Below are 19647 nucleotides of genomic sequence, written 5' to 3'. Positions count from 1 at the left end.
TTTATACTCCAGCCCAGATCAAGGTTGATCCATTCTGACAGTCCCAGGACCCCAGTGAGCTGGTTCAGAACACCTATCTCATAAGCAAGAACTTGGGATTAATCTCAAAAAATTAGTAATTTCATCCTCAAAATAGCTCTTTAACAACATAAAGTGAAAAACAGTCTTAGGGTTACATTGAAGGAAAAGAAACAAATGGGTACGCAGAGTAACCGAGTGAAGACTGACTAACTTTTAGAAGTCTGTCAACATGTATAAACAATCTTATTTCTGGCACAGTTTATCCATAGTCTCTACTACAGGTCATTTTCTTTAATCAAAACTTGTAGCAAGTGTGGTGGGTTGACCCTGGCTGGACGCAAGGTGCCCACCAAAGCTGTTCTATCACTGCTCTCCTCAGACAGACAGGGGACAGAAACTACAACAGAAAGCTCACAGGTCAAGGTAAGGACAGAGAGAGATCACTCACTGAATACTATCATGGACAGTCTATACTTGGGGAAATTGGTTTAATCTATTACCAATCAAACCAGAGTTAGATCACGACAAATAAATCTTTAATACACCTTTTCCCCACCCCAACCTTTTTCTCAGGCTTAACTTTACTCCCAGTTATGTCTGCCTCCTCTCCTCAAGCAGTGCAGAGGGATGGGAATGGGAGTTGCAGTCAGCTCACCACATGTTGTGTCTGCCACTCCTTCTTCCTCAGGAGCAGGACTTCTTACAGTCTTTCCCTTGCTCCATCCTGGGATCCTTCCCCCTGGACACAGTCCTCCATGAACCGCTACAGTGTCGGTCCTTTCCACAATATACAGTCCTTTAGGAACAAATTGTTCCAGAGAGGGTCCCCTCCAGGGTCACAAGTCCTGACAGCAAACCTGCTCCAGCACAAGCTTCCCACAGGATCATAGCCTCCACGGGGAATCCATGTGCTCTGGTGGATCCCTGCTCTACCACTAACCTCCATGAGCTGTAGGGGGACAGCCTGTCTTACCATGGTCTGCCCCATAGGCTGCAGGAAATCTCTGCTCCAGCACCTGCAGCACCTCCTCCCACTCCATCTTCACTGATGGTGTTTGTGTAGTTTTTTCTCACATATTCTCACTCCTCTCTCTGCTATTGCTCTTCCCTGGTTCTTTTTTTCCCCTTCTCCACTCCGTTATCCCAGAGGAACTACCACCACTGCTGACAGGCTCAGTCCTGGCCAGAACTGGATCCATCTTGGAGCCAGCTGGCACAGGCTCTGTCAGACATAGGAGAAGCTTCCAGCAGCTTCTCACAGAAGTGAGCCCTGTAGCCCCTTGCTACCAAAACCTTGCCACGCAAACCAAATACAGCAAGACACAGCTGGAACACAGGAGCCGAGGCAATCCCAAGGTGTTCATAAATCCAAAGAAGAGCTATGTGGTGCCAAACACTGGAGAAAAGCACCAGATGTTCTCAGCCAGCTCTAATCCTGGCTCTGCCAGACACAGGCAACACTGTTTAATCCTTTTTTCTTTGGTGTCACATATCTGTAATGGTAACAAAGCCCCATGGACTGACTAATCCATGGTGCAAAGGCAGTCTCTGCATGGCAGCAGAGATGGACATCTCCAAGAGTGCTGCGAAGGACAACATTTATCAAGTGTTGTTGAAGACTTACGTGACATTCAACCATATGCATCTGTCCAAAGACTTTTTTCAAACATGTCCTGAGAGCTACAGTTCTCAGAACTACTGCAGTTTGAACACTGAACAGATCTACAAAATTTATAAAGTTGTTGTGCAGAACTTCCTTTCCACTGTGACCTTCTTGGGTGTTTTATTTAAGCCTTGTAGAATTCATTCTCAGTAGCAGTTCAGATGTTAAGAAGTCAGAAAGCTACAAACATTCTTTCTCTTCTCCTCAAGAGCTGTCCTGCTCAGTCTAAACATGTCCCCAGCTGCAGCCATTTATCCTGTTATCTTGATGGCAGGTGGATAACCTTAGTGTCATTCTGGTGACCACACAAAGTTTATTTAGATAAACTCAGAAGTTTATTTGCAGTATAAACAGGCTATGATGAGAACCAACCAACCCCAGCAGCCCACTTGTTCTGTTTACTTAGCTATTGCTCCTGAAAAACAGAAGAGGTGACTAAAACCCTGTCAGGCACTTCTTTTCCATTTGGCTTTTAAAGAGCCTTCTAATTCAGGTGCTCTTTTCATCCAGTTATGAAACCTTTCATTGTACTAGCACTCTGCTGTAGTTTTTTCTGCAGCAGAGCCATCCCTCTTCCATATGAATTTTCGGACTGTGATGATCCTGATGTCTTTAGAGCTGTCGACGCAGCACTGCAGAAGTACAATGGAGACAGAGCAACTGGTAATCAATTTGCCCTATATGTGGTGATGGAAGCCAAGAGAACTGTAAGTAGACTTTGCAAAAAAAAAAAAAAAAATTTGGGGTTGTTTATGCAGTGTGAATCAGTGTATCTCCATCTCATTTGTAAGGGGGCAAGTATGACAGCACAGTGTATTCCAAAAACGTTTTAAAAAATCAAAGTGACTTGCACAGTAAGACACTCGTTCCCATGACAAGCAGGGATGTATATTATGTTCTTATCAACAGAACTATGTGTGCTGGTGAATTGCTTACTAATACAAGGACTAAAGAATAGGAAATTTCTATCACTAATACAATTTGTCTTACTAATCCGCTCTGTTTTCTCCTTTCTTTGCTGGGAATTCTATTCCTTTCCATCATCACTAAGGTTTTCAGATCAATGGCAAAAACCCACTTACTAAAAACATTAATATAATCTTGACTTGGCAAGAGCAGGTGTCACACATAAAAAAGAATTCCCTGATAAAGTTTGGCAAAACTCTGAATTGTTTGTGAATATTATTTGATTGACACCTGTCCTAAGTCAAAGATGTAACTAACAGCACTAGGTGGTATTTTAGTCAAAGAGGGTGACAGCTAAAATTACAGGAAAAAAAAGAATGCAACATGATCCTTTGCCTGGAGTCCTTCTGTATAGCCTTAATCTAACAAAAGAGTATTTACCTCTGAGAAGCATACAAAGATGGTATTACCATAATAATGACAAGCATTACTTGAAAATAACATTAGCATTTTTTTCTACTGGATTGGATTTTCAGATGTAAACCACAAGAAACCCAGTGTCAGAGAGAATATTTTGCAGCTCACAAGACACTCTTAACCAGATAGCAATTGACCTCAGAAAGGGGACGTGCATTCCTTGCCTTACAGCAAACTACCAACATCTCCTGGCACCTGCCCTCTGCTGTTCCTGTTTACACACTGGGGAGATTTAAGCGTGTGGAGACAAAGACTAAAATCAGGAAATCCTTTATACAATTAATATTAAATAAATGGTCTTACTGTTTTCACTGAACTACACATATCTTTAACAATAGCCAAATGCAAACATCTCTCTATCAGAGCTGTAATACCACCTTCTTTTTGCTGATGTTCCCAAAGGAGTTTCAGTATTTTATCTTGAATAACGTTGTATTTTTAAGAATACATATTTATTGCAATTATTATTCATCTTTCCTTCTCTAGATATCCATCTTTCCTTTTCTTAAAAGATCTGAAGTGGAAATCAACTATTACTTTGAATCATTGATTCGATTATGATGTTAAGTAAAAAACAGAGAAAAGGAATCTGCAATTGAAATTTCCTTATACTTGAGATTCTTTTTCTAAAAAGAGTATAGATTTTACTCTTTGGTAGTCTCACAATGTCGAATGCATTAATTAAATAGCTGGTTATTACATATTCATGTACATTCATTATTGATATGGTAATAAAACATAAAAGCTGACTAGTGAAAGACTAAACCTGCCCCAGTTAAAGGCATAGCTGTTCATAATAATAACGAAACAAACCAATAGCAGAAACAATGTCTTTTCTTATGTATTTTGTTTACTCACTGAGCTGATTTATTGCAGATTTAGAACACTGCAACAGAGAACAGAATTTGGCTCTTTTTAAGTCCCAGATAATATAATCTGATGCAGCTCCATAAATGTCAATTTCTTCCTGCTGAGGATTAAGTCTATTATATTTTTAGAGCCCTTTTTATCCTTTTTTACAACCTGCAACCATTATATCAGGTACTTGTACACTTCTTCGTAGCTGTAGCAATACATAACAGGAATTGAGAGAAGGCAGAATATAATTCTGTGTCTCGATCAGTGTAAATCCAGTATATGCCACCCACGCCAGCTCAGCTCCATTTTCTTGGTACCACTAAGGCAAGAATTATCATTTAATTCTCCCAGCAGAGACAGAGAATAATAACTGGTTATTTAAGAATAACCAGTGCTAAAGTACAGCAACTGCCTGTTTGTATTTGAAAAGTCACATTGGCAGAGCATTTTTAGTGGCTGTAAAAGATTAGTAACTTCAGACTTCATACCTTCTCTAACAGACAAACCACAAACTTTAGTGTGCCACTGTCACCTGTAGACACAGGCTCACTACTTGATTTATGGCAAGGAGAAAATGCCCACTACTGATTTATCAACTTCTGAAATACTTCCACTGGCCAGGCCAAACCTTGCTTAATACTTTTTATTTCATCTTATGTGATTCCTGTGGCTGCCTCCACTGCAGCTCAGTCTTCAGTGCCTACAGAAAACTGCAGGCACTGCCAAAGGCTGTCTCCAGAGCACGTGCCCTCCTTGCCCCTTCCCACAGGCAGGGCAGCTGAAGTTCCCCGGCACCAGCAAGGAAAGGCTGTCTGGGCACTGCCAGGCTGCCTGAGGGCTGCTGGCTGCTGTGCCTGGGCTGCCAGTGGAGCTGCACAGAAGGAAAGTAGACAGATCTGGGAGGAGGCCAAGAGTGAGAGTCAGGGAGTCAGACAGGAGCACAGTCCAAGCTGGTGATTATGCTAACTATCCAAACAGCCACCCAAACTGGCTTTTTTGGAGTACATTTGAATGAGACTATAAAACCTAAACACTTCTTCCTGGTTCTAAAACCCTTGGTACTACAAGTTAAAATGAAGGTAGTTGAGCATATTATATCGATTATATCAACATATTGCTATTGTAGGTAAGGGCTCAGTAATATAATTAGATAAGTTAATATTTGAAGTACCATGATCTGGGAGACCAGCAGCCAATATGAAAACATACTATAAAATACAAGGTAACCAATGAATAGTATTTACTTTTTGGAGCTCTTATCTTTTCACTTGATTTATCACTATGCAAATGATGACATGTATATTGTTCTAATCCAGGCAGGTCCTGACCCACAATTCTACCTGAAATACCGAATACTTGAAACTTCTTGTGCCATTGAGGAAAACAAATCCTGGCAACGCTGTCATTACAAACCATCTGCAGAGGCTGTAAGTATCTGTTCTTCTTACAAGTTCTCTGTACAGAAACATCAGTATAATGACCAGGAATGTAATTGCTTGGGGGAAAATACAGTAGAAAAATTAAGTTTTTTAGCTGTGGTGCTTTTGAAAGCTTATATGACTAAGGTACAGTACAGAAATGTTTAAAATTCAAAAGTTAACCATTACAATAATGATTTTTCCTTTACAATCCTGAATATATGCAGAAAGGAACATTTCAGCGCTTCAGTATGAAGGTTGACAATAAACCCAACATAAGATACGTGCACACATGAGAGTGCAAGGGCTGTAAAACTTTCTGTTAATTATATATAATGGAAACTTGCACAATCAAATGCTGACATGGAAGCCACTATGGCAGAAAATTTGGCAGAGGGCTTTCAGCTGTGCAAAGCAGGCCTGGCTCGTGCTCCCAGAGATCAATCAGTAGAAGGTACAACAGGGGGACACACAATGCAGGAACACTGCATGTTCCCAGTAGAAGGTACTGTTCTTTCACACAGTTCACAGGATGATTAATATTATTTGACTCTATATGAAATGTCATGGTCATTGCTGCATGTCTTGTACTAGCAAAGAGGAAATTGGGTAAATATTTTATACAGTCTTTATTCAAGAGGATGTGTTCATTTCCATTATTCTGATTGTAAATTCTTCAGTTAATCAATACACATCATACAAACACAAAGCAATCTTTCAAGTTATCTGCTCAGTTCATCCCCTACTTTCCTCACAATCAACAAAACTGGTCCTTTTCCAGGAAAAAAAGAGCAAATTAGACACTACTACAAATGTACACATCAACCCCTTGCCAAAATCTGTTTGCAACTGTCAGCTGTCCCCAGCTAGAGGAATATATAGCACTGTATTTTCCTCAGCCAGTTTAAGACAGTTGTTGCCATATGTTTTTGCAGCAAACAGGAGAATGCACAGCTCGAGTTCACATGAATGATGCTGAAAAAACAAGTAATGTTTCACAAGACTGCAAAATTTTCTCAGGTATGTAAATATTTGGGACAGTATTCCACAAATACACTGACAAATAAGAATGGAATAAATATAATGCTGAGACTTTCAGGTAATTTTAAAGGTAGCAGTTCCTTATCATTCTATTCAGGCATTTATAAAGAATTTTTCATAAGCAATTACACGTTAAGGACAGAATTTCACTTCACTGTTATACACATGTAGACTAAGCCAGTGAAGCATTGGCAGTTTCTGTCCAAGGTAATAAAAATGAGCATGTGTGTGTAGTACGTTTCTTCAAGCACTGAAATTACACCAAGTTAAAATGAATTTGCTTAAGACCAAAAGCATCCTAGTAACTTAAGAGACTAGATACAACTTGGCACACTTAAAATTTCTGTCCTTACTTGTTTACATATAAAATTGTGCCAGGAATAATTAGAAAAAAAAATTTTGTATGACAAAATTGCACCTCAATTTTCTCCAAACTAAAAATGAGTATTTCTGTTAAAGTTTACCAAAACAAATACTTACTTCAACCAAGAAAAAAACCCCTGAAATTTCATTTACAAAATAAAAATCTAGCAGTGATGTAATTATATGAGACACTGTGATATCTTTTAGACCTTAACAATAAGCATTACTACATTTCTAACCTATAAGATATTCACATATGACTATTATATTCACATAGAAATTTCCTTTATTAAAAAGAGATCACAGTGTTTTAAAACTTTGCAGCTGAGAGCTCTATGCCTAGTGTTCTCAAAGACATATCCAAACTGGCTTTAAAACATCCATCTGTCTATTAACTACAAAAGTATTTACCATGATTTCTGAGATGTTTGGCAATTTATATATATATATATATATATATATTTTTTTTTTTTTTTTTTTTTTTTTTTTTTTTTTTTTTTTTTTGTAAAACCAAAAATGGCTTTACCTACAGCCAGTGTACTTCTAGGAACTGCAGTACACGAACTCCATGTTCTACCGCTTTTGTAAGGCAATGGTGACATCTAGTTGCCAGTAAAAGAATGCACGGGAAATTTGCATTTGAATCTTCGCTTAGAAAGCATTAAGAAACATACATAAATTAAATGAATCATGTATTCAGCCCAAGAAGCTCATCTCTTCTTACCAAGTTGTAGCAACTCTAAAAAAAGAACACACATTTGTTCAGCATTGTCCTTACAAAAGTGCCCAGACCACCGTCGGTCTAGAACTGGGTCTGCTCTTGGTTTATTATCTCCTTTGTGACTACTTACTGAAAACATGGTCACACTTTTCTATAACGTATATATTTGACATTATGGAGTCAAAATAAGTGATGCTAGAAATACTAAGGGCCAGAATTTGTTCATGTACCCCTCAGAGAGTTAAGACTAAATATTACTGCTTGCACTGAGATATTCCAAATGTACAGAGGAGCCAAACCAGATCCAAAGGATTCAAAAAGAAAGAGTAAAACAACAGATCCTGACGGGTGAGGAATTTCCCCACCATATTAGATACCACACTGTTCAGCCTTTTTGGTGAAACAGTTTGATCTAACTGACCCTGGACTAGTTTCCTGGCTGGTGCAAGCTGGCGTAACTTCATTAAAGCCAGTTTGTGCCAGCTGAAGATCAGGCACACAAATTTTACTTCAATTCCACAGAGACCACATATTGTCCCACTTTCATTCTCAAGCTCACTGAATCGTGAAATTAATTTATGTACTGAACTATAAAATTAATTTATGAAAATCCAATCCATGATTACTAGAAAGGAAAGAGAGTTAATAGGATTAGTAGTAGGAAACAGAAGTTTGAGCATCCCTGTCAAGCTTGTGTTTCCACAGCCAAGCCAGCTGGTTGAACCTGAAGGTAACACCAAGTGGTACCTGGCAGCCACAGTGACTAGCAGGGGCACTAGAATAGTCCAACCGCAGTCCCAAGGGCACTCAGAATCAGAACAGTTCACATGGCTGAGCCAAAACGCTCCTGCTGAAGTCCCCATCCCCAAATACTGTGAGGACAGCAAGCAGCTGCCACTGTGGGTGAGCTTTGAAGAACCCAAAGAACATCCCCTTCAAGTTGTAGCCTCCACTGGCTCTTCCCTGACTGAATGAAATGACCCTTCCTTAATGGTGCCAAATGGAGTTCACTGCAGAAACCATGCCTGGATCCTAATGCCATGGATGGACTCTGCCACCACAAACCAGAGCACGTTTCTAAATACAACAAACGTCTTCGCAGGCCTTGAAACTGGAATGTGGAGTTTGCTCATCACACCAGTTAGAAGCAGGAAAGGTTCTTGCTCATTCCCACGTAGGAAAAATTAAATTCTAAAGCTGTTTTACATGAAGTCCTATATTTTTTGGTTTGTTTCTTTTCCAGATGTGTCAAAGATAAGAATTACTCAGGTTCCATGTCTTGGATGCTACCATCCTATATCAAGTGACAGTTCACAAGTGTCAGAAATTCTGCAAAAAGCCATTCAAAAATTTAATAAGGAGGGTGATGAGCCTGCCCTTTTCAAGCTTGTGGAAATAAAACAAGCCAAAAGACAGGTTTGTGCATTATTTTTCTCTATATTTTACCAAAAAAGCAACCAAAAGCAGGTACCTTGTTTGTTTTGTGTACTTTTCTGATATTAAGGTGGCTTATATTTCACAATAAAGCATAGAAAATGCACATAAAGTGTAGACTCTATAAATAATTATCTTCATTTATAAGGAATCATTAACGGTTACCTACTGGATTTTCAGAGCTGACAACTGATAGTAGATGCATTTTTTTCTTTACCTGCAGTTGCATCTAACCGGTGTTTAGCACCAGTTTATTTGCATTCAGTGCTGACATATGCATCTTGTGCCATCTCAGATGCTCCTGGGTACTTCACTTGGCCTCTTCCTGAGGCTGCAGCAGGAGCAGATCTCTCCTGGGGTCTGTGCCAAAGCTGCCAGCCTGCACAGATGTCTCACATACTCTACAGCCTCTCAAACAGCAGCAGGCATCTATGTTTTTGCAAGGCAGTAGGGCCCATATGTCAGCAGCTGCTATACACTACAGGATGGGTAAACACCACATAGGAAAAATGGGAAGAAAACCAAAAAGCCAGAATACCACTCACAGAAATATTTCTGCATGCAGGAATATCTGATTTGCTAGAAATAACTGCTTGAGTTGTAGAAGTTCTGTGTCATCTTGTATTCCATGCAACAATTCCTTCCCTGTGAATGGTTCTCCTATGGACCGGTGTGACATTGCTAGAAAGTAAATTTTCTTATTTAGTTTTTAACGAGTATATAACCTGACACCAAGTACAGACCCTTTTCTTTGAATATGTATGTATTAGTCAAAAAGCATCTTCTGGTCTCATGTCACTTTGACCCATGACTTAATTCAGACTTGTCCTCTTTATATTTACTGAGGGCAGTGATCCTCTTTGCTGAAAGACAAACTTGCACAACATTTAAGCCACATGACAAAATCTCACAGACAGACTGCAATCCAGCAGCTGGAAAGAGAACCATCATGTCACCTCTGGCCAACAGACACTAGTCAGAGCCCTCCACTTTAATTGATCTGGGATGGAAAGTTCCTATATTCGATTATTCCTTTCTAACCCAATGTTACCTGGCCCAACACTAGATATGGAGAGATTTCATGGGTGAGAAGTAGTAGCCACAGTGAGGAAAATGGAACAGTTTCCTGGAGGGAAATTTTTAAAAAGGCTCCCAAACCTGGACAGAACAGTGTGTGGGAGAAGGCAAAGCCTAGACACAATTATGGGTAGATGATAAATGCAGGACACTCAACAACAAATGATGCCAGCAGCATAAAGTTACATTATTCAGATACTGTTTTACTGTGTCCCATGCTCAGGAATGCAGGACTTGCCAGACTGTATTAGTGTACTCATCTATCTAGACCAGCTTCCTGCCACTGGGAGTAATAAGTAACAGTCACTTTGGAGGAGAGTGCAAGAAACCCAGCAGGATGAGGCTGCAGGCTTGCCAGGAGAAGTGAAAACCAAATACAAAGTGCACTTCTCACATATGCAGGACTTAGTTTACTTTTTGTATCACAAGGACAAAAATATTTTTGCTGTCCATGGACACTTTATGGTCAGTGACTGCAAAGTGATTTGATGGGAAAGCACTAGAAGAATAGTTTTGCCTTCTTTGCTAATCACATTTAATAGTTTAACTTGCAATTTTGTATTGGTTTAAATCAGGTATAACCAAAATATCTCTTCCAGGTGGTAGCTGGATGGAATTACAAAATTGAATATGAAATTGAGGAGACAAATTGCTCCAAAGACCAATTTCCAGATTTAACTCCAGAGTGCAGAATCACTTCTAGAGGTGTAAGTAATCTTCAAAACCTGTTTCTCGAGAAAATATCAGATCAACAAATCATTGAGATGCAACTTAAGAAAATATTTATAGTCTTGCTTCACTTTGTGAATGAAGTTTAAATCCAGTCTTATACATAACTATTTATGCAATTAGAACATCCATGTTTTCTCCTGAATCAGTGACTAAGAGGATCACTGAAATGTTTACAGATTACTCTACAGAATCTAAACAGTTTCACACAAATAATAAATCCCTTGAGAAGTTCCTATCCAGATATTCAAGGAGTTACTCATACACAACCCAAGAAGAGATAATTAAAATTAGCACCATTTTTCCAGCTTAAGACATATTTTCTAAGAACAGTAAGTAGCTCAATTATTACTCAACCTCTACCACAGTCCAAATAAGAGAACTTCAAAAGAAATTTATAAACAAATATACATAATCTAGCTAAACAGTGCTGCAAAAACAAGTCCTCCCTCAGTTTCTCTGACCTGGAACTGAAGTAGCTGTACCAAAAATAGAGGCTTCCTCTCTTAACTGACCTCCCTGAATCAGCTCACAAGGGGATCAGACAAACAATTCTGCAAACACAAGGCAGAGGGCAGGAATGCAGAGTCACAATGAGCAGTGGTGGTGAATGGGAGGGGACTGACTGGCATCTGTTTCAGCTGTTGTGGAACTGTACTACTGAGGGTTACATTCAAGAGCCTCTCCTGTTCCACAATTACTCCTTGTACATTTCGAGAATGTTTCATATCTATTGATCAAAAAGGGAAAGAATGACAACACTGTGGTAAATAACAGAAGTGTGAGAACCAGACTAGCTGAAGCAAATCCCTGCATTACCCTCATTTGCCCTTAAACCTTAAGCAACTTACTTAATCTGCTTGAGTCTGAGTTTCCCAGCTGTCACCTACAAGTGATGACTTCTGTCACCTCACCTACTGGAGGAGCTCACATACTCACATACTGCTTTGGTAACCTAGGGTTTGTGGGATTAGATCATTAGCACTTATCCCCTGAACTGTTAAGCAGCCTTGCTAATAGATCATTGACAGATATTATTAGACTACCATATTCCACAAATATTCCATACCTTGAAATGACCAAATTCCATGGCAGCTGTTTTGTACCTTTATTTAGCTCAGTACTATTCATTTTTTAATGGGACAACCAGAACTGCACCCTGTATTCAACACACATGTGAACCACTGAGCTATACTGGGACATAATGTCAGTCTCTTTAACCCAGATAATAAGTCTTGACATTATTTTTTATTATTTTTTCTAAACCACCACTAAGTAGACTTTTTTATGGATTACATTTTCAAGTATCTGTAATAGCACTAAGATCTTGATCCTGAATTTTAAGCCTTCCTTCTTATTCTACAGTTAATTTGATAAAGGATTTCACCAAAACCTTTTTGAAAATCTCTGTATACTTTATCAACAAGTCTCTCTACCCATTTTTGTTGATGCTTTTGAAGAACTCTGACAAATCTGCAAAATATTACTTCTGTTTACCACAAAAACCCCAGTCTCCCCTTGATATATTCATTCCCTCCAGTTCTTTCCTTATTACCATTTCTAATCGCTGGAATGATGGAATCAGTTTTATGGCTCTATAACCTTTTAAAGAAAGAACAGAACAATATCTGCTTTCTTCCAGCCCTAATATATCAAGGCAATTTAAAGCAAGTCACCTATCATAGTTCCTTTAGAAGACCTGAATAAATACAAGAAACTCAGTAATGTTTGATTTGATAATTGCGTAATTTTCTTTTTGATCTGTACAGTTTGAGACAGAAATTCCACAGAGTTCTCCACAAAATAGAATTCTGGCTTGTAAACCTCCTCATTTTTTTCTGTAATGAATATATACAAATAGTTCATTTGGCTTCTCTTTTATGATCTTATTTTCTCCAAGTGGTCCTTTTGAATCCTGATCATTTAATGGCTCTGCAGATGTCTGTCAGGCTTCTGGTTGCCAGTATATTCAAGGAAGGAAGGAATTATTAGTAGCATGCTTGACTTATTCTGTTAGCAGGAAGGTATTAGGATGTGAATTTGTTCCTTATTTCTAAATAACAAGGAGCTGTTTTGCATTTCTTACTCCAGCGTGTAGGCAAATGTGAGGCCAAAGCATATCGGAATCTTCAGGCAGAGATTAAAGAGATCAAGAACGAATGCAAATTTCAAGGTATGTCGTAGGCACTATCAAATTTAAAAGTCCTGCAATTTTCAATGTTTTTTATTGTTATTTAGTGTTACTTTTTTCCCCATGCCATCTATCTGGGCACAGATTACCACAGCTTCAGAGCTTTAGAACAGGGAGCACAGTATTATTCCATGTAGTAAGTGCTGCACTCTCACCCTTGGTTTTCTCCAACACACAAATTCATTGCTGATTTCATGCACCTCTTGTTTCACCTAAATCAGGTCTTCCCATACATGTAGCTGTTCCCTCTCCATATATGCTGGCTACCCACAGCAGGCACACGCAATTCTTGTTTCTATGAAAGAACTGCTGTTAAATGTCCAATGTGACAGTAGATGCTGATGCAGTGCTCTTCTAGATAACCAACATGTGTAACTGCTGATCATATAAAACTCAAAGATATTTTGGTTTCATTCCATAGACCCAAATATGAAGCATTCCAAAAGGCAGAGGTTCATAACTAACTGTTTTTCCTAGCCTTTACGTACATTGAATCTTTTGTTTCTTAGATCTGAAATCTGCTGGTCTCTTTCAGTTGAGGAACCAGTTCATCCTGCCATTTGTCCAGGCTGTCCAAGGCCTATCCCAAGAACCAGTCCAGAACTCCAGGAACTACTGAAGGTTTCTATGGAGAAGTATAATTCGGAGAGCAATGATGATTTCTACTATAAACACGGAGAAATAGAATCAGCGACAGTGCAGGTTGGCATTACAGACATGACCTCATCATTGGTCTGAGCTGAATGGTGGCTAAAGTTTGTATTTAGCTTTGAAATAATGTTTTCCTCTAAGTGTCGATACATTTGGTAACTGAAATATCCATGCAATTTTTCTTGAAAAATTTTATCCATCTTGTCTTGCATTCAAGAATTATTCAAAAATCTCCCATCCCTTGAAATTTAATTTTTTCCTTAAAACAAAATGGTTTTAAAAGCATGGGAAGAAGGTTGACTCAGAGTATTTAATTTCTTTTATCTACCCCACTTTTTACCAGCCTTTGTAATATACCTTAGACTTTTAAAGTATAAAAGATCTATTAGACAGAATTACTCCCTTGATCTCCCTTGATCCCTACCAATACTCTGTAATTTTAAGCAGTGTCCACCCTAGAGTAGGTGTAGCATCCAAGAAATGAGGCTTCTCAATTTACCTTAGAAATCTGTTATTTTATATACTGATTGTTCTGCTAATAATACTCCAGCTAGATTTAGAAAAGGATATCTGTGCATAACATAAGATAAACAGAGAAACAGAGCTGGATAAAGAGGAACAAGGAATCTGGAGGATAATATTGGTCAGCATTTGCATCTGCCTTGTTTACTGCTCCAACACATCAAAACAGAGGTTAAAGACAGAACTGAAAATAAGACGATGAAGTAGTTCAGAAAATACTTGGTCACACCAGAATTTTTCTGAATAGCTCATGTTATCTTATTAATAATATCTGTGCTTTTTCTTCCTTTTTTCTTCTTTCAAACTTTTTTCTCCTTTCTGACTTTCCATATCATACTGATATTAGCACGCACACATTTTTAAAATAGACTTCAGAGAGACAGAATTTCATGTTTTGCCTGCTGTCTCTGAAGCAAGATATATTATCTCAAGTACTGTGAAAAAATACTAAGAGAACTCATAGCAGGCACATTCTTGAACCCTTGCAGATTCTCTCTTTAATGAGTTTGGCAAATAGGTTCATTTTCAGCTGAGCCCATTCATCACACACTTCATTTTATTCACATTCCACTTTTCTTACATCATATTTGGCTCTCTACAGTGCTATCTCTAATGATTTCATCTGTTACTAACAAAATTACTACAGGCATCTAATAAAACAAAGTCAAAATTGTGGGCCCAATATTATTCTGGCCTCTTCTGTTTCCTTCAGCTTCAATGCTGGAATTTTTGAGAATAGGAACTGGAGTAAATAAGTTAGTTGACTAGAAGCAGATAGGTTTACTGAGAAATATTTTAATATTGTTCTTCTTAATACATGTTGGCCTAGTGGTTAGGACTTGTAGAACATAAGTAGTATAAGCCTGTAGAAAACCATCTTTCCTGTGAACTCTTTTCAATAAAATGCTTTTAGCATAGAAAGCCTTTTTGTTACATTTTCAGGTGGTTGCAGGAAAAAATTATGAAGTAAAATTTAGAGCCCGGAAGACAAACTGCTCAAAGAAAGAGTTTGAAAACCTCAATGAAGACTGTGAAGCCACATTAGACGGTGTAAGTAGTGATGATGTTGCCAACTGTAATGTTCCTAATAGACAAATTCATTTGCACCAGAAATTGTAAACACTTCAGTAAAATCACTTCCTCAATTCTGTTACCTCTTTCAGTATACTTTTATTTCAAGAAGAGCAGCTTTCACTGTTTGTAACCCAAGTGACATATTAGGAAACTGAGTCACTCCAGCTGCAGGATCAGTGCTCACTGCAAAGCCAAAGGAACTTTCTTTTTATAATAATCAACCAAAGAAAGGAAAGGATGAGGCTGCTGAGAAATGAAATAGCCGAGATGCTCCTGAGTCTGTGGACTCACAGCTAAGGAAAACATGAGACTGGAGTGTTACCTGTGTGCAAGGGAATGGTGGCTCTGGAGTGCATGCTGCTGATACCGGGAAAATGTCACTGATAGGGCCAGAAACCATTGGCAAGGGAGCTGTTTGGGAAGGGGGGCTTTATCCCCCTCTCTTTTCCCACCATATGAACAGTGCTTACCTGTGAGATTTTAAAATTTGTTTGTGCAGTAGACAGTACAAAACAATAAAAAAAAGCCTTTATCTCTGTTTCACTTTCCCAATTTTTAGTAGGAGAAATACTATCAACAAACGATATTTCTTAGGAATATCATGAAGATTAAAGTTAGTGGTCCAAAAGTGCTGGAGATGAAAGTTCCAATTTTCAGAACCCAATCTCAAATCCAAAGTTGAATTAAAGTGTTCACACAGGCATACTATGACCCCAAAAATAAATATCCGTCGCTAAGATAGATTTCATAAATATTTGGGTAAAGTTCCAAGTATTTTAAAATATTATTAGAAAAAACATTCTTTTTTCAGGCACAACTCTCTTCCTTTGTGTCTGATGTTTTGTTGCCTTAATGTGTCGGTTTTGTTTTGTCAACAGGCATCATTGTCGTGTGAAGCACAAATTTATGTGATCCCATGGGAGAATAAAATCATTCCAAAGCTTAACTGCTCTGAAGAACGGAGACTGGTATGATTCCTCTTCATCACCCACCATCTTAAGTAGAGCAAATAACAAAGGCAGTCATTAAATTCTCTATTCATTCCAAATTATCCCATATTTTGGACCAAAAATAAAGGAACACATAGTTCTTTTAACAACCTCAGTAATGCCACACTTCTCCCTCTCACCCTCTAACTCGAGCAACCTGTCACATTGAAGTCAGCTTCTTCACAAGGTGAGACAGTGGCCAACAAGGTGATCACAACAACAAAGGCCACAGGACAGGGAGAATGTCCTGCCTGTTGACTGCTCCTCTGGATTGTCAGTTATGTTCTGAAGCATCAAGCCCCATCAGCTCCTTTAGATTACTACTCATACTAGGTTTGAAACTTGAAACAAAAATGTATTTGGCAACACAATAATTATATCCCACAGATTTCCAAAGCATGTGTGAACCTTTTCATATCAGTTGAGTGGCAGATCCCCTGCCACTGTTGTCAGTCTCTGCCAGAGGATCTTTCTATTTCTTCCTACTCAGCTCCACAATTAACTAGCCCTGAACATGGGTCAGTTTGAAAATCTCAGAATGGAATATAAATATTTTTATTATCAGAACTTTCTGATGTTGCCAGTTTTTTAATAAATGCAGAGATTCCCATGCTACACTGAATAAAAACAGATTAAGTTGCCCTCGTAATTAATAACTTCACTGTGCTCAGAACCTTCATAACTACATATCCATTATGTATCAACTAATATCTTTCCTCTCTATTTTCACTACAATATTGTATCCACTTCAACTTTCAAATGTAGTTCCATCCCAAATAACTCTGATTTGCAGTTAGATAATGATCAGAGGCTTTGGTGGAGAGAAATGAAACCCATGTTGGACAGTGACTGTGCACCATGTATTCAGTCTTTGTCTTCCAGTTGAACAGTGATAAGGGAGTAGAGATCACTCAATAACAACCGAGTGTTTCATATTATCAGCTTTAATCTGTGTGTTATTTCTAGGCAGTATTCTGAAATGCATATGCCAAATCTAGAGGCAAAAAATTGAATAGTTACATTTTATATAACAAAATGGCACAGATCTTTTGTATATTCTGCTATTGATACTACTCAGAGATGTGTTAGCCTTTAGCATAAATTGGTTTTATACATCTGAGTATTATAATCTAACAATTACGGGGACATCTAGTCCTAAAAATCAACTGTAATGTTCATAAATTAAAACCAGTACATGTGTTTTGCTCTCTATAGTATCACTCCCCTCTTTACCTGGCAGAATTTCAGTGATATAGACATTTTTCTTTTACACATACAGCTGTTAAAATATTCCAGAGTTATTTGGGAGGATATTTATGTTTGTATGCTTATCACAGAGAGAACTATTTAATTTACTTTGAAAAGCTACTAAATTATTCAGGTACTACAATGGGCCAGCTTCTGAATTTTCCAAATCTGAAGCAATTGTTCTTGTTCATGTAACAAATGTGGCTATTATGGCTATGTCTTTTAGGAATTTTTTGCAAGAAGGCCTCCTGGATTCACACCTTTCCGGAGTGCTTCACCCTCACACGCTGTAGAAGACAGTCAAAGTCCTGGCAAAGAAACAAAGGAAGACAATGGACAGGAACCAGAAGGCAAAGGTGAACCTGAGCATAAACATGGGCATAAGCATGGGCATGGATGTAAAAGCGATCATGAGTCTGACAAAAGGCATGGGCATGAAATTGGTTGAGGGTGCAGAATTGGCCATGGGTGTGGGCATAAAAAACACAGTAAAAATGGTAAACAAACATCCAAACCCCAAATCTTCTGGAGAGTCCAGTGAAAGGGGTTTTAATCAAAACAAAACCATCCCATCATCCAGTGCTGAAACAGCACCGGAGCTGGTTAATCCAGGGATTGCAAGAAAGGAAACCAGTACACCTGCAGAGCCACTAATTCTTCCTGACACTTCTTTATTTAATGGGTTGCCAGATCGCCCAGAATCTCCTCACCCCAGATGTCCTGGAAAACCATGGAAACAAATTATGGATCTTCCAGACTCTCCTAGCTTTCCCAGAGAATTCACAAATGAGGATCTCTTGCCTCCTCCAGCAGAAAGTGTTGATTCAGCAACAGCAAACGAAGAGGAAGACTTTGATCTCGCAGATGCTTTACAATAATTCAAACATTGTAGGATCCTTTTCAGAAATGATACATAGAAAAAAAGAAAAATAGTGCCTTTTGAAATGTATAAAATGTGAAGAGGCAAAAGCTCCTATTCTGTTAACTGAAAGACTCAAGTAGGTCAGCAGCACTTCTGGGGACCTAAGACCATATGGCAATACTGTGTATCTGCATATATTTGCAAATATGTAAATCAGTGTAACTCATCTGCCTCAAGTTGCTATAAGCACAAAGTGAATCACTGCATCAAATCTCACTGTATTATATTTAAAAGAATGGCAGAAAGAATTTTGCAGATTACGTGAAGATTCTCAACCAAATATGGGTAAAACAAAAGCAAGACAATAGAGAGCAAGGGAGCCTCTTCATATATATGAAATAATATTTCTCTGATTTACTGGAGTGAAATAAAGACCAAAATAAAACAAAGGAACCTGTTTTACCTGTCAATTTCTTTAAACAAATTAATATTGCCACCAGTCTATCACTAGCAGGTTGGATAACATGGACAGCTGAGAGAATCCTAAATAAAGCACTTTTATTATTCCCTATACATATTATGTTAACTACACAGTAGAAGCGCTATGATTGACAGATTTTCATGTGGCAGAAGGGCACAAATATCACAGATCAGACAACAAAATTACAAACTCTTGAGACACCTAAAATTTGTTTGCCTTCTTCCATTATTAGGTTGTGCATAATTTTGAGACTGGACTGAATTTTCTATTCTGGATATCTTCCAAAGGTTCATGGTTTTGTGGGACACATTAGCTAAAAAGCATCGAATATTTCTTGCAAATTAAAACATGTTTTCCCTCTGTATGGATCCAATAACTTATTCAGCTGAAAAAAATATAATAGGCAGCAATAAACAAATTAATACTATAATACCCAGATCAGTTCACCAGTTTGAGCCACTACTTGGTCCCATAAAAGGTTATTGACAGGGTAAGGTCCTACAAGTGGTAACATTTCACTGATGTTGTTGAAAAAGACCATATTGCTTGAAAGCACAGAATAAGTATAATCCAACACAGCTGCAATTCCCTAAAGTTGCTCATCCCAGCTCCTGGGATTCTGTGGCATCAAGACTATATATTCAACAGCTGGGAATGGATCCTTCATTTGTGTGCTGTGCTTCTATGGCCACCACCTCCCTGGTGAGGAAGAACTAGACAAGTGAAGTCCATTCAGAGAATGCAAACTGATGGATGAACAGGATCAGGAGGTCTTGGCACAACAGGTCCAGGATGATCTTGAAAGAGAAGTAGCTACAAGGAATGGTCAGAAGACACAGAAGTGGAAAGGACAGAAGCAGAGTGGAATGATATGGACAGGGTGAAAAGAACAAAAGAAAACAGCAAATGAGTGGCAAAAAT

The 19647-nt window shown here is 38.4% G+C and overlaps 2 protein-coding genes across 2 annotated transcripts in view; one reads left to right on the top strand and one right to left on the bottom strand.

Moving 5' to 3' along the window:
• The window catches only part of LOC135419513 (sentrin-specific protease 5-like), a 204831-nt gene that overhangs the window by 179039 nt on the left and 6145 nt on the right, over window positions 1-19647 (bottom strand). The window lies entirely within an intron of this gene.
• KNG1 (kininogen 1) lies at window positions 2088-18694 on the top strand. Its single transcript, XM_064665979.1, has 11 exons — window positions 2088-2391; window positions 5242-5352; window positions 6279-6363; window positions 8712-8884; window positions 10579-10686; window positions 12800-12881; window positions 13435-13601; window positions 15015-15122; window positions 16025-16114; window positions 17610-17739; window positions 18074-18694. Exons 1-11 carry the CDS (start codon window positions 2197-2199, stop codon window positions 18259-18261), a joined length of 1437 nt encoding a protein of 478 aa, XP_064522049.1. The 5' UTR covers window positions 2088-2196; the 3' UTR covers window positions 18262-18694.

This window comes from Pseudopipra pipra, chromosome 10, assembly GCF_036250125.1.
Source record: "Pseudopipra pipra isolate bDixPip1 chromosome 10, bDixPip1.hap1, whole genome shotgun sequence".
Taxonomy (NCBI): Eukaryota; Metazoa; Chordata; class Aves; order Passeriformes; family Pipridae; genus Pseudopipra; species Pseudopipra pipra.
The sequence above is the reverse complement of the archived record's forward strand: the minus strand, read 5'-3'. Positions and strand labels throughout refer to the sequence as shown.

Coding starts and splice junctions, on each gene's coding strand:
- KNG1 (XM_064665979.1), top strand. CDS start 2,197: ATGAAACCTTTCATTGTACTAGCACTCTGCTGTAGTTTTTTCTGCAGC. Junction 2,392..5,241: donor TGATGGAAGCCAAGAGAACT/GTAAGTAGACTT, acceptor GTTCTAATCCAG/GCAGGTCCTGACCCACAATT. Junction 17,740..18,073: donor ACAGGAACCAGAAGGCAAAG/GTGAACCTGAGC, acceptor ATGGGTTGCCAG/ATCGCCCAGAATCTCCTCAC.